General features: G+C 40.7%; 1 protein-coding gene across 3 annotated transcripts in view; it reads right to left on the bottom strand.

Moving 5' to 3' along the window:
- Nucleotides 1-16,253, bottom strand: part of OGFOD3 (2-oxoglutarate and iron dependent oxygenase domain containing 3) — a 49,302-nt gene that overhangs the window by 32,710 nt on the left and 339 nt on the right. For 2 of the 3 annotated variants that reach the window (XM_072881492.1, XM_072881490.1), the window contains exons 2-6: nucleotides 15,868-16,085; nucleotides 11,903-12,004; nucleotides 7,669-7,744; nucleotides 6,683-6,725; nucleotides 156-220 (exon numbers count right to left, since the gene is read on the bottom strand). In XM_072881492.1, coding sequence (XP_072737593.1) covers nucleotides 156-220; nucleotides 6,683-6,725; nucleotides 7,669-7,744; nucleotides 11,903-12,004; nucleotides 15,868-16,085 — 504 coding nt within the window. The remainder of the gene's footprint in view (nucleotides 1-155; nucleotides 221-6,682; nucleotides 6,726-7,668; nucleotides 7,745-11,902; nucleotides 12,005-15,867; nucleotides 16,086-16,253) is intronic. The other variant, XM_072881491.1, reaches the window with a different exon arrangement.

Genomic DNA, 16,253 nt, shown 5'->3' on the forward strand with positions numbered 1-16,253 from the left:
CTTTTTAACTGGTCATTTAAACTGTGGCGAATCTAACCAGCTTCTACAGTTTGTCGTTACTAACCCCAGCCCACAGGGCTTGAGAAATCTGAAAAGGCAATGAGCACTGAAGTGTAAGATAACAAGACAGGCAGCAAGCCACAGTCCCATTTTACCTGTACAGATTAACAAAATGCTTCCCCAGTGAAAGAGCTCCAGAGTGCAAGTCCAAAATTGATGCCTGGGAAAGGAAACAAAAAAGTCGGAAAAAGAGCATGAAAAGGTTTTATCATTATTTAACTATGACCTTTAATAACTATCCCAAGTTGGCTCTCACCTTCCACAGCCTCCCAAGTAAAAATACTAGTTTCTAGCATTTGGGTTCACAATACTAATACTTACTTTACAACTACAAACCTCCCTCAGTTTGCTGTATAGATGCACAAAAGATTAAGGTACTATGCATAAGGCACAGGACTGCTATTCCCGAGATGCAAATCTGACATACAAAATTGCCAGAGTCTTCCTCCATGGGCTAGGGGTAAGACACTGTGTTCCTGGATCCCTTCTTGAAGACATTTCCCTTCCACACAAAGATGACTAATTTTCCAATATTTGTGAAGCGCTCAAATAGCAGCACTAATATTTATCTTGCCCAACACTTGCTATTAGAACTTCTCCTTCACCATGAGCTCCTGTATACTTCTCATATTTAATACAGCCATAAAAGTCTGTTTAAAAGAACAATTATAATTCTAAGGCTTACTAGAGCCAAACTTTCTTTTCCCCAATTTCTAAACCGCTGTAAAAGAAAACCAAAGAGTGAAAAGTTTTTACATATGAAAATTCAATCCATTTCTTCATCCAATTCAAGCCAAACAGTTCTGCTGAGCTCCAGACCAAGCTAAAGAGATTAGTATTCAGATTTGCCAGGATAGAGAGGACTCTAAATTATTTCTCTAAATTGAATAAAGTACACTTTTGTATGTCCCCTGCTGTCCCTAAAATACATGTTTGTTTTGCATCAGTTAAACAGTATTTAAAGTTATGACTGTTTAGTAGCAGTCTTTTTTTTATACTGGAAATCAAGTAGCAACAGTTATTTAACCTGACCGGCACCAAAGTAATGACATCTTTGATATACAACATCCAGGCAAAAGCACTCATCTTGGAATTTGGCATTTCTTGATGCACCACATACCATTCACATTATTCTAACAAAACCCAAACAATAACACCACCACTAGGTGAGCTGCCTGGAAAGAATGATAACTTCCATCTTACCAGCAACAAGAATTTCCGGGCATGGTTGGAATAGTACTGTTTGAAGCCACTTGGTATCTCTACCCAAATGCAGACAGGCTGGTGAATAAGCAGCAGCAAATCATCAGCACACAGACATGTCAGAGCTGCAATGCCAGGCTAGCAACACAGCTTCACATTCACCCCCAGTCTCAAAGCACTTTTCTCTCTCCTCCTCTGCATCATGTTGGAGGAAGACACCCATGCCAATCTCTCAGCAAAAGAAAATTGCTGCAGGCTCAATTGCTCTGAGCTTCAGAGCTAAATCAGGGGAACCCCACTAAAGTCTCCTTTTAAAAGTGACAGTAACAACCTTCTTTTAATAAACCTACCCAAATAATTATTTACTCCTGAACAAAGCTTTAAAAAATATATACAGTAATGAGCTATTCAAGTGGACATAGCATGAGCTTTTCAGACCTTCCCTTCCCACATAAGTTCTCCAAAAGCTTCAGAGGACTGTTAGGGAAACAAGTAAATCTCACACTCATGCAAGAGCAGCTCTCATAATAAGCTTTTCACAAGCTTCAGAATAAAATATTTTCATTTATTGATTTCTGGTTCTGTACAATAATTTAAGCTACAGCTAGAAGAAGTACAACTGCTCCCATGTAGCTTCAAAAATACAGTTGTGATCGTGCTAAAGTAGATTATAAGGAGAAGTAGCAGGACACATCTAAAAAGATTAAATTAATTTAAAAACAATTTGCCTTTCAAATACTTTCAACATGCTTTCCAAATGTACACATTTCTCACTCTTCAAGGACCAGGTGATTACAGCTGGGAAGATCCAAAATCACCAAATGAATCAATAAAAGACACCCCCTAGAACTGTAGGCATTCACAGCTGAAAAGATAATAGCTACGATATAGAGCCTAGAAAAGCCAGATGAAGACTGAAAAGGGAGTATGAAAAAGAAAGAATATTCTTCAAGGTTGTTTCAGACAGAGGAAAACAACTGAATGCCAAACACAGACAGGGACTTAATTACACAGGAGCACAGAGCTATTTGTTTAACAGCTACCTTGGAAAGAAACTGAAACACATTTATTTTGGCCTCTGCCATTTCAGAACATTAAACATTTTCATCATTTCCTACACTGAGAAGAATACCTTGGTGGAAGCCTGTGTCAACACCATTACTTCAAGTTCAGCTACCTGATCAAGGGTCAGCCTGCAATTCAGGTCAGTGTTCCCAGGATGAAAGCTCTACAAAGTTTATCTAAAGATGGCAGGAACACTGCAAACACACATACCCACACATCTATTTCCAAGAGATTGTTTAACAGAACCACCCCAATATCCTGGTTTACAGAACTTTTCTATAGAAAGGAAAGTGAACTTACTTTAAAAAAAAATAAAGCACAAATATATGTTCTTTTGGACCTTCAGTACTGTTAGTCCCACATTCTCCACCCTCTCACTGCTAAAAGGATTCAAAAAGAACATGCAAGTAACCACCATTTCTCAGCATGTGGCAAAAAGGATCAATTTCCCCATCTTGCAAAGCAAAGGCCCTGCATTTGATCCTCATTAAAGGGGATTGCCAACCATTAAATATACATTCAATGCTACAGCAATTCCACCTTCTTCCTCCACCCTTTAAAAAGTTTTAAGTGAGATTTTTAAAGAAAACAGCAGACACACTGCCCAAGAGAGAAAAATGCAAAACTTATTTCTACTTGTCTACAGAAAAGCTGGTAGAGCTCAAAAACCCCTCCCCATTCCTCCTGTGGGAACGCTCATACACTCAAGCTGAGAAGAGGAAAGAGCAATGGAGGTTCTACATGGCCACCGATTCCTGGGCAGCACCAAACTGGCTGTCACTGCAGGCAGTCTTACACAGACTCTCAAAACACTACTACCTTTAAATACCCCTTCCTTACTTGAATCTTGAGATTAGAGGGGCCAGGGTTACATTCTTAAGGTAATGCCTCTTAAAAGTTACACTGATTAATCATGAGACACAAGTGTAACCAATCTAATTTACACAACACTCAGCTACAGTCACAGGTTATTACTGTGGAAATTAAATACAATATTTGGCTATGGTGTACAGTACAAGTTTACACTAGATACAGATTAGACACAAGCAGCTCCTCTCCAGCTTCCTCGAGTTAAGTCTAGATAATCACACCAACACACAGCTGTAAGTAAAGTGAAAGACACACTGCCAAGTATGTCTCTCACTCCTCACAAGTATGTGTTTCCTAAGTGCTATCAGGAGGCAAATTAGGAAGGAAGAAAACTTATGTGGCCCATAGTAGAGGTATGAGATAGGACAAGTATTACACAGAGGCTTTATCTTCTCCCTGGAAAACACAGAGCTGCCAGCATTTTGAGGACTTCAGAGTTTGGTTGGGAGGGCTGAAAGCAGAATAGGGAGGGATACGGCCTGCAGAACCACTGTTCTATGCAAGGGTCAGTGGGCCCACATCAGAAACCCTTGTTTGGCATCACAGCTACGCAGGTTGTTTGCTTCTCCCAGTGATTAAGACATTTAATTTTCCCCTGCAAAAGGGAGGTCTAGGTGGCTAATCCTGACAGTTTTGCTGCAACACAGGAAACAGATTGCAGCTGACTGGCTACACCAAGGGATTTCTTTTCTCGGGCCTCTAAATAAATGCCAATAGATCTGATAGTAAATGAGTTGTTTCATTTACATTAGCGAGATATTATGATGGCAGTACCTACAAAGACGTGGATGAATAAGGCATGCCTAAAGTGCTAACACAAGCAGGGGCTGCGTGCAAGCAAATATTAGGTAGGGAAGAAAAGGAAACGTCGTTATCTTTATAGAGAATAAAAAAACCTAAGCTGAGGCAAACATCAAGAGAACTAATGCAGTTCACATTCTGTTAACAAGGAACAGAGTATAAAACTATTTCACAGAGACAGAGACGTACAAGGGAAAGCAGCATACTGGTGGAAAAGATGTTCCTGTTTGGGTTCTGTTGAAAGTTAGACCAGAAGATTACAATGGCCTCTTCTAGCCTCACTCTCTGTGTGTGTGTGTGTGTAAATAAAAATAAATCTAGGAAAAATTACAAAGGAAGATAAGAAAGAAAGCTCAGCATGACAACTGGGGCATGACTCCTGGGAGATTTCAATAATTCAGTTGTTTCCCTTTCCATCCTTTTGTGTTGAGAAGGTCCTGGCAAACAAGTTTGTGCTATACTTCAGTCCTCCAAGGAAGCAGAAAGGGCAGCAAACAAAGGGAGGTGAGAATTGACAGTCACAAACTGCAAGTATAGGTCTTTAAATTATTAAGTTATAACCAGACACACAGACAGAAATCCAGTTCTGTGAATTCAAAATATAAGAAGTATGACAGAAAAAAACACCCCACACATTAGACATGTTGCTTAAAAAGGGGTTAAGAGGAAATCAGAGAGAATGAAAATGCAGTCTGCATCCCAGTAGAAATCTGAAGAAGTTTTATTTGGAACAGTGGAGAGATCAAAGTGGCTAAAGAAAGAATTGAAAAGAATTAAACAGAAACAAGGAGTTATTTAAGGATTTCTTAAGGAAAAAATTAGTCTTAGAACAAGAGACATAATTGGATAGAATTATCCAAACACTCTAAAGCCTAAGAAATTTAAACCAACAAGCCAGACCTGATCCAACAGGCTTGAAGCTTGAGAGGCATACAGGAAAAGTAGCTAGATGAAGTAAGACTTGAAACATTTTGTATGCTATGTAGGTAAGAGATTTGAGAAGAGGATAAAATGCTCAAATGAAGACAGACAGTTTAATCTATACATCATTACCACACATCCCATCAGTATTTAATGATATCTGGGAGCCAAGATAGCACTATTGGGAAAAGATTCACTCCACGACACGGGGAGTACAAGCATGCACATTGAAAAAAAAGAGGAAAATGGCAGAACAGGAGAGAAAGAGGCATAAAAGAAACTAGGTAAAGAGACTGTATTTAAAGGCTTCTCCTAAATATGATCTCCCAGAAACACTGGTCAGCTCTTGTTTTTAGCATCTTTCAGTGTTTATACACTATTTTGGATAAGGCTGCAATGCAATACTACTCAACTTTCTTCTTGCACCTTTCCCTAAGGAGTAACAGCATGCAATAATTTTCACACACTTACAGATTATGAGAAATGTGAGAAGGCTTTTGGACCAGAGCCCAGAATTCTCAATGGACATCAGATTTCTTAGACTTATCTTATTGCAGCAATAGAATTTTCTGCCTCCCCCCCCCATTTCCCTCCCATTTAAAAAAAAAAAAAAACTCACAATGATGCTTCCAAAATTATGTAGATGATTGATTTATATTTGTCTGACACTCTGGCTTGTTGTCCAAGTAAGTTAGCTCAGGACCCCTGCCCAGCTCTGTGCATTGGGCAGCAAGTTCATCTCCCCTCATGCCTCTTCCAGGCTTTCTCCGTCTCAGTTTCCCCAGTTCTCTGACCCCCAGCTGGACATTAGCTTCCTGTGGTCCAAATCCATGAAGCTGCCTGTGTTATACACTGCCCTTCTAATCCCTCTTTGTGGAAGTCTAATGAAAAATCACATGTAGGTGCCAAAAGAACAGGATAGGAAACCCACTTGACAGCACTGACAGGAGTTAAGCTGTAGGTCCCAAAAGGCAGAGTAATCTAGGCAAAGTGGCAGCTTATGCAGCCACAGAACTGAAAAAAAATCTAAGGCATCCTGACAGAACTGTGCAGAGAATGTTAAATCTTTTAAATATATTGTTTCAGATGGGCAGCACTGCTTAAGTTTCTCAGGTTATGTTTTTTGCAGGTCTTTCTCAGCAATCACAAGGATGATAAAGTCTTATTTTTTCATTGAAACCTTTCTCCTTTTCTGCTAATATATGCCCTAATTCAGCAGAGGCCTAAATAAGTGGTTGTGTTTACAAATACTCAAGAAACAGTCTCTGTTCATACACAAAAACATCCTGAGAACAAAGACGGGGGAAAGAAATTTTAAAAACCGTGCTTGTTAAAGAGAAGTGGTTTTGTTTTCATTTTTAAAGAATATTATTCAAAGGTCTACTCAAGACATTATATGGCATTTTTTGTCACTACACAAAACCAATCTTTACGTGATGCTTTGAACCACTGTAATTTAGTTTCAGAAGTCAAACTTGTGCAGTTCTGCTATAGTAAATTCCAGATGGAGAAGACAAAATCAGTTCAAGAGAGGCGCTAGAAATAACTAAACCAAATAATAGGAAATACGTCAACTGTATTGCAGAAGTCAGGAATTATACTGCTAGCAGAAGTATTAATGCGAGATAAAATGACTCTCCAAACAAATTTTTTCCAAGTCTGAATGGAAGGAAAAATTCTCCATCTCCTCTCGCCCCAAAAATGCATTTATAATCTTGCCTTGGCAGTAAAAGAACGTAAAAAGTAACAGGACACTGCTCACCCCTCCATCAGATCCTCCCAAGGACAGTCCCCTCTCTGCTATTCTGCAGGCAAAACAATAACCTCAGATGAGAACTGATGTCTGATTACTTTGTCCTTTAATGTCATTATTTACAACATGTAACTCTTCAGTAAGTGTTATTTGATGCATCAGATACGACCCGATTGAGTTGAGAAGCTGCCATTTAATTGAAACAATCTTGGAGCTTGTCATGAAAATAAGTATCTAGGTTGCAGAACATTTCTGAGCTTCTAGCCCCCTTCTATAAATCCCCAAAACACATCCAAAAACATTGTCTTTCAAATACGTTCTGGCCAAGTAAGATTAAACATAAAAAAAACCCCAGATCTTTATTCTGAGGGGCAGTACAAATAAACCCGTACAATGCAGAAATGCTGTATCAAAATCAGGAGCGCCACTGAATTTGAAATCACAGAGTGGCCAGCCCAACTAGTGAACAAAGCACTTATACGAGCTGCATATTGCTTCGAGCATTAGTGACATTCCCTACTTACATGATTATCAAGTGCAAATCACAAAGAGGCTGATAACTTTTCTAACTGTGTAATTTGACAGCATCCCCTACTATTTGATTAAAACTCACCACTTAGTGTTCATAGAGAACTATAGGGTCAGCACTAGCTCATAATTACCCAGAAAGAGACTCAGCTGAAAGGAGGCTTATGTTGTTTTGTTCTGGTTTTAGAGGCCAAATGGGAACAGAAGGCCAAGTGAAAATCCTTTAAAAATTATTTAATTTTTCCTTTTTTCTCTACAACGCTCCTGTCCCACAGAGCTAGGCAGACTCTGTATGAAAGAGAACTGCCTCCACTACAGCAAAAATGGCTTTTTAAAAAAAAGTTTAATATTTTAACTGGTTTAACCCATCCTCCTTCAGCTAATGAGCTTTGTGCTACATCTTAAATACTGGCACACTGTCATTAAAGTAAGTGCTCATAAAAGTTAAGAGCTAAAAGAAAAATTACCTACGGATTCTTTCAGCTTCTTCCCTTGTGATTACTGCATCGGTCACACCCCTTCCACACTTTCTAGGAGTGCACCCTGGAACACAAAAAGGAAGAGAAAAAAAGAAAAGGTCATCTTTCAGAAACGGTCAAAACAAATCTCTATTAATATCCTTCTACCTCCCTTTCAGATTCACAACATTCAGAAGGGATACTGGCAATCTCAGAATATTTTAGATCATTTAAACTACAAGGAAGTTACATCTCCATTTTGATGTGTTTTGCACCACAATCATCAGACAGAAGACAGGCCAGCTAATGTCACTGTTGCTTCTGCACAGATTCAAGTCCCAAGGACTCAAAGCTGCATCACTTTCCCTCCGATGGCTGGTTAACTAAGTAACTAAGCTGACAAGTTATTTCCTGCTATGTCCATAATGCCATTCAACAGAAAGGAGATGGTCTAAAAGGAATGAATCTCAACACCCAAAGTAGCACAGCCACTGGAGATGTGGCTGTCATGCACGACCCAGAGCCTCTAGTGCTTAGATTAAGCAAAATTCACAGCAATACTGTGCCTTTAAAAACAAACTACTTTTCCTGTTGATCTGAAAAGAATTCTTAGAAACCCTAGATTTGCTACAAGTCTTTACAAGTTTGTTACAAACTTCAGGATTAAAACTGACTTACTGATGTTCCTTTGCACATCTACCACTTCAAGCTAGAGAAGATGGCCTTTGTTTAGTAAGGCAATAACAGATGCACCTGCATCTCCATGTACATGCAGCAAGACAGATAGATTCAGTGATTTTTCCCCTTCTTCCCAAGTGCAGTAGTGAAAACAAAAGTTGCTGTTTACATAACTGGTCTCTGAAAGGAAGATGATCTTCAATGATTTCAGCTTACACACTCTATTCTGGCCTTCAGACAGGCAGGACAAGAATTGGAAAGCTCTGCAGTGCCACATGGATCCTTCCATCTCAGTTGGCCAAGTTCAAAAATCAGGCTGACTGTTCCAAAATCAGCCAAGATCTCTAGCAACTAAACCCCTTTAATATCACATGTCCATATACAAAATGTTTTCTGTTACAGTCCAAGTAAGTCTTTAACCCAAAGGTCCAGTACACACCACTCTTAGGTACAGAACACAATATGAAGAGAGTTCTATCCCAAAACCAAACAAACAGTCTCAACAGGATAAAGAAACTCAATTGTCCTGGAGAAAAGTGAGATGCAGAAGACAAAATATACTTGGATGCAGGCTGCAGTGGATGTAACACCAGAGCACCACCATGCTAATAACCGAAAAGAGAATGCCACTCAGGCAGGAGTGAAATCACCACTTGACAAAAGAAAAACTAAGAAAATTGGTTAGAACACAAACAGTTCAAGCCATGAAGAAGATGCTACTAATAACAAGGGTTCCTGAATAGATATAGGATCTTTATGTAGTATCAATACATACTAGTTCATTTATTAACACAAAGAACTGAATTTAACTTATGTTTTGGTATCCAACCCTAAATCATCCAGTTTATTAACAGAGATCCCCGTAGTCAAGCACTAAGAACCATAATATTTGTCCACTGGCAGTCACTGGAAAAGCAATGGTAACATAAAAAAGCAGTGAATTTGAATGTTCCAATCATACTGCCAGGAAAATAAAAGCACCATATTTCATATTTGCTAACCCCCCCCCCCCCCCAAACACCTGAGTCAAAAGGAAGCAAATAACATTCTGTACAGGGTGTCTATACAAATATACCTTGAAGGACATCTTTTTATATGAGACTTTGCACAAAAGTGTCTTGAAGCACCCAGCTTGGACATATATGATAAAAAAAAGTCTCTTACAATTCATTGCTAAGAAATCTTTTATTTTTAAAAGCTCATGGAAAAAAGCCAGCAGTAAGAGTTCCAGGTGAGGAATATATGAAAGTTCTTATGAAATTAGAAGTCTGGTCCACAACAGTCTTCAGGCAAGAAGAAGAAATAAGATCAATTCTGAGCCACCAGAGACCTTGGGATGTCACATTTGGCACTTTACTGGGGAAGATCCATATATAGATGTAAAGCCACAGAAAAGTTGGGATTAGCGTATTTTCTGACATCTGCCAATACACTTACTGTTACTGAAGTGAGCTCCTCTTCAAGGATTATTTGCTCATCAGAACACAAGGGACAGGAGAGCTCCTGGAAATAAATCAATCAATTCACCCATGCAAGTCAAAAGCATCAGTCTGCTTTGATCAAAAGCAACTAATGATAACAATGACAGAAAGAAATTTTGACACAGTACCAGTGCTTTGTAGGAATTTCCACTCCATCTTACTGGATATACCCTGATATAGCCCTCTAATTACACCAGCGTTTGAAGAAGAGAGAGAAGCAATGAGAAAGAGATGTGTGGGTGAATAGGCTGAGCACTGACAACAACATACCAAATTATACACACTGTTTCCTTGCTTGGGAAAAGAAAAGTCCCTTGTTTGATGTATGTTTAAATTGAAGTCAAAGGTACCCACACCAAGCAAACTGTTTAAACACAGATCAAGGTCAGGAAACCAACTGGATTACAACCCAGGTAATTAATGCATTTTCTGACTACCCAGCAATAATTAACTGAAGTTGGCTCAAGATTCAGATTCCAGGAAGCGTACACTAAGTTATTTGAAGATGACCTGGGAAACTAGCAGCCTGAAATAATGCTAGAGGTTACATTCTTAAGCATCCATTTATCAATGCCAGCACAGAACCCAGCACTGTAACAAGAATGAACCAGAACCACTGCTCCCCCAGCTCACGTTTCTCCTCTTGACCCTGTGAGATAAAGAAGTGAGCAGAAGCAAAACATACCATTCATCAGAAACCATAGTGCCTTGATATAAAAAAGCATCATAAAAATTAAAAATTCTGGCAGCAACCCAAAGGTGCTTTGCATATTAAAGAACACCACTTTGCAATACAGTACCAGCCCCAAAGGTACAGAATTCAAACCAACAAAAAACCACAAGGGCTTCATAGGCGGAAAGTTGTTCTAAGTTACAAATTTGGGAGGGGAGGGAGTAGAGAGAGGGGGAGCTTTTGTGCCATGGTTCAGGCACACTGTAAATATCCCCTCTGCAACCAGAACACCTAGGCACAGTTTTTGTCGAAATCGTTGCGCTTTTCGATCTCAATTCCAGGAACCAACGATTTGCAAGTTAAACACCGCAAATCTTGCAATAAAAATGTAAGCATTGGAAATGCTATATTTCTTTGGAGCATACGACCTAGCAGTTCTGAAAAGCAACAAGTAGTAGTCAGCAAATGCTGCAAACCATTTCTCATCTGTCCTAACAAAAACATACACATTTTATGTTGCTGTGCCGTAAATGCTCCATCATACATTCAGCAGTGGCAGATTAAAATCAGTTATTCACTTTTGAATGCCAGGCTGAAGAGCATCTCAGAAGCCAATTGACAGGGATGAGACATCTCTGCCTCCAGGCTAGCAAATACTCAACCAAAGAGCGAGACAGATGGCTGAGGCAGTAACAGCTTCCAGCACCCAATTTTAAACTCAGATGCATGTAAAAAAACAGCCAAAGAGGAATTTGGGTTCCCAGAACTGAAAAAAAACCTTACCAAACATTTCATTGGTAACTATAAGATCCACTCAAAGATTTGCAGAACAATAATCATCAATCACAAATCACATAACCTATACTCCACACTGTACCCAACGTTCTGTTGGGTATAAAGATGTCAACAATGTTATGAAGCACAAGTTTGGCTACTGGCAGTATTCTTTTCTTTTGTAGTCCTGTTAAACAAGATTAAAAAAGGCTGAGCTAACAGGCTGATAGAAAAATGAGATTTTAAGGAGTTCAGAAAAAGCTGAACACAGAAAAATAAAGAAGCTCTCTTGGCTAATAGAGACAAGAAAAGGAGAATGACTTTCCTTCTGCCATTGAAAAGGTCTCTTTAATGCTTGAAAGACAAGGAAAATTGTCTTAGAGATGAGGGAAAGCTGACGTTCAAGGACAGAAGAGGTGGGAAAGAGCAAATTCAAAGGAGAATTTCAATACTCCAGGACAAACCTGTCCAAATAGTTTTCTTTGTACAACCTACTGCAAAAAGGACACTAGCAAAGACTTCTGATTTCACAAGAGATTTGTGCTCTCTATTTCCAGTTGTAAACAACAGCACAGATCTTACCCTTTTGGAAAGGCTGGTACTGGAGAGTCCAGATTTGGCAAAACTACAGCATTACCTTGGTCAAGTGATACATGTCTAGGGTCTCTGACAAAGAACTGGAAAAGACAGTACTGGAAGCAGGAGGTGTTCTGAAGGCAACAGCAGAAGCTTTTCCAAACTGAGAAGAAAAACAAGAAAAAGATAGTCCAGTGTAAAGTCAGTCAGGTACCAACAGTAAGGCACAAACACTGGATGAATGCTAACGAAAAATCAGAACAGTCTGTTTGTTTGAAAACAATTTTAGCATTAAGAAATGTGTCATCTTTGTCAAAGAGACCATGGTACATGGGAGCACTGAAGTGTTAAAAGCATACTTGGAGAATGTGCACTCAGGAAAAATTCAGTTTACTATCACAAAGTACCCAGTAGCTTCCACAAATTTGTGCCTAGTAGACACAAAATCATTCACTTATTAGATAAGGCACTCTGCTTTGGATCCAAGAGTTTTTTCAGTCAAGGTAAAGAAGGAGCATACCAAAGCATGCAAAAACACAAGTACTCCCTATGGTCCCTGTTCCTATTCAGTACACAGAAAACAGAATGTAACACAGGGGTTCAAGTGCCTAAACTGCAGCTTTGTCTTCTACTTAAAGTGGTACTTGCCCAGGCACCATACGCTGCAGAGACCAGGATGACTCACACAAGAAAAAAGCCCCATCATTATGCTCCCCTAATGTAATCTGTCTCAAAGCAGGACAAGAGGAGGCAAAGATGTATTGGATGCCATCCCCATAACCACACCAGCAGTCTAGGTGTTAGACCTTTTCCTCCACTGCTCACAGACTTCTCTGCTTTCCACATCTGCTGATCTAGTCTCTGGAAAAGCATCTTAAAGCTGTCTCCTCGGCAGTAATCACACATGCTTTGTACACTGACACAGTATGTCAACACACATAAGAGACTACACCCAGGAGTTTCATTAGACACACTAGGAGCCACAGTAGTTTTAAGTAGTTAACCATGTCTCAAGACAGCAGAAATAGCCAGTCTGGCTGCAGGGTTCAGAACACAGATGAGACTGTGCTCACAGAACACCCTATCTTCTGCAAATATAATAAGTTAAGTGCTTGGCCTCTGAAAAATAACACATTTTATTTCTGTATGAAGCAGGTTTACTGACAGGCAGTGCTATGGAAATAAACCCACTGCTCTGTGACACCAACTACCATCTCATTTGAAGCAAACTAGAAGCTCAGTTGCACTAGTTCAGTTTGAAGCAGGGACAGGTGCATAAATACAAAGCTCATCTTAGCTGTGGAAACTTTACAGCTGAGCATCAGACACCAAGTGATGATAAGAATGTGCCTCCTTCTGACACAGAGCCAGCAGCTGTGGATGTCAAGCCAGAGAATGAAAAGCTATTGAGTGATAGAAAGATATTTCCAACAAAGTGGCTAAAGCTCCGGAGCTAAATCCAGTTTGGCAGAGAACCATAATCCGCATTTACTGCCTCACTAAGCTACCAGTAACACACGTGGAGCAAGGAGCTGCTCTGACGGGACAGCAAGGCTCAGCAGCTCACCACCACCCTCTTGCGGGCACCGAGCAGGAGACAAGAGTTAAAAAACGAGCAAAGTTTGTTATCACAGGACAGCTTCAATTAACCACTTAACAAAACAGACGTTCGCACATTTCTAATACCACTGATCTCTTTCTGAAAGCATAGTACAGGGGAACACATGTAAAAACATCTGCTAAAAACCAAAATCAATCACATAAGTTAAGAAGCAGCAGCAAGGAAACATCTAATTAGAACACCGGAATACAAACTCACACAAGATGACTCCCCTTTGCTCCTCCTGTGCTGATGCCAGCCATGTCAATCATTCTCATACGATGCCAAGAGAGGTCACACTTCATTTGCAGAGCTTGCTCCCCATGACATCACAAGAATAGAGAACACATTCATTCCTCTTCCTGGGCAGAAATAACCCTGAAGTTCCTGCCTTCCTTATCAGGGAAATAACTGATGGGGTTGCCAAGACCACAAGTCCACAGCTCAGAAAATCCCTCTTGCAAACCAGGGAAGGGAAGAGTAAGGTTTTGTTGGTTTGGGGGCTTTCTTTTGGTAAACAAAAGCCCTAGCAGCAGAACGCAGACAGTTTTAGCCTTAGTTCAGTCATAACTACCAAATCTGTGGCAACACTGGCTGCACAGTTTTCTCTGGCCTTGGCACTACGCAAATAAAGCCAGAAACAGTTTCTCCTTGTAGTAACTACAAAAAGTTAAAAACAGAACATATGTTTTCATGTGCTCAGCCAAAAAAATCCCCCTACTGAGGAAGTTCTCTTGCTGGTAGCTTCCTGACAGCAGTTTTCTTGGCCTCAATAACATTTGGGATGATTCAAAACCCTACCAAACAAGATGCTACAAAAGCAGCACTGAGGAAAAACTATCTGACCACAGACTACACATAAACTTTTGGTTTATGTTACAAGCCTTTCGACCAACAGCACCAGGACCAGCCACCTGAAGAGGGAAGGGGAAATTATCTCTACATCTTTGGAGCACCACATCCAGGCTGCAGTTTGATGAACACTTTCTACCAGAATTGGCACTGGAAGAAAGTTAGAAATCATAGAATCATAGAACAGCTCAGGTTGGAAGGGACCTCGAAAGATCACCCGGTCCAGTCTTTCATGGGAAAGGGAACCTAGATGAGATTATCTAACACCCCGTCCAATCGCATCTTGAAAGCCTCCAGTCACAGGGGCTCTACTACATCCCTGGGGAGGTTGTTCCAGTGATTGCCTGTTCTCTCTGTAAAAGAGAGATTAAATTCTCATATCAAGATGAGATATCATATTTCTCATATCACATTTCTCATATCAGGATGAAACCTTGCCCAGCGCAACTTGTACTCATTGCCCCTTGTCTTCTCCATGTGGCTCCTTGTGAAGAGAGCGCCTCCATCCTCTTTGTAGCTGCCCTTTAAGTACTGGAATACCACGATGTGGTCCCCTCGAGCCTTCTCTTCTCCAGGAGAAGAGACTTAACTCCTTCAGTCTTTCCTCACAGGGCAGGTTCTCCAGCCCTTTGATCACCTTCTTTCTTCCTCCCCTCCAAGCAGCTTCTCCCAGCCTCCGCACTGCCTCCAGCTTTGTGTCAGCAAGTGTTTTGTCAGCCACATAACAAACCAGATAAGGCAACTGATTTGGCTAAAAACTAACTCAGAATTATTTTTTTTTAGATGCAATAGCTTATCAGTCAACACACAGCTACACATACAGGTAGGCTGACAAAAAGCAAGAGCAGAGCTGCTCTCTGGCAGCAGTACCAGCTCACAATGTTCATCAAGATACACTTTGCAAATCTGAAAAAGAACATCAGCATAGCTTATCCATGCAAACTGCAATTTTCTCACTGCTCTTCATTAGAGAAGATTAAAATCTTCCACTTTTCTAGAAGATCCAACATCAACACTCCAAATAAATAAATGCCAGGGGAGACAAATACCAATTTGACAGAAAACAGTCTCAGCTGAAAGACATAAAGACAGAGGAGGAATGCTTTGCAGGCAGCATCAAAAGCTGCCTGCACACACATCTCAAAGCAGGTGTATCAGAAGATGGCATTTGTACCATTACCGCATGCTAGCAGCACAGACAATATCCTAAATCAGTTCCATTCCAAACCCTGTATGGTATTTACCAATAACAAACTCACCACAGGAGTCAGAGTATGAAAAGACACTAGAAACAGATTTAGCAAAAGGTTTATTTCACACAGTCTAAGCAAAGTAGTTTCAGAAGAGAATTATGTAGGAATGACAGAAAAACCTCTCTGACGCAACAACTTCTGGGCTGGCCCAAGAGGCATGAATGTTTGGGGATTTAAACAATATGCACAGTGACCCGGTGTTTGCTAGAAACACAGGAGTTTTGCAGTACACGTTTGGTTTAACAGACTTAGACAGCAGTCAGCCTGTTATGGTCCTCTGAAGACTGCTTCATCCCGCTTCAGACAATACTACCCAAATACCTTCAAATCTTTTGTGGCTGTCATAGTCCTCAGAGCAGGGGATCTCAATGAACTTGTCCTGCAGGCTCTCACTGTGATGAGCCAGCACCTCTGTGACCCCATCCTCGGCGCTCAGGTAGCTCCAGCTCAGGAGGCCGCCAACGGCAGCAGAGGAGAGGAGGAACGCTGCCTTCAGCCACGGCCACCGTGATTCTTGCTGGCCTCTGCTCTTCTTGGCACTACGGAGGGAGCACAGCGACAGCCCCACGTAAGCTAACGACACTAACGACACGCTCCCAAGCCGGTGAGGAACCGCTTTGGCCGCTACCCGCCCGACACCGGGGAGACCCGATCAAGGGCCGGGGCCGGTACCCCTCGTTTTGAGTATACACATACAAACACACGCA

This window comes from Ciconia boyciana, chromosome 16 (assembly GCF_034638445.1).
Source record: "Ciconia boyciana chromosome 16, ASM3463844v1, whole genome shotgun sequence".
Lineage (NCBI taxonomy): Eukaryota > Metazoa > Chordata > Aves > Ciconiiformes > Ciconiidae > Ciconia > Ciconia boyciana.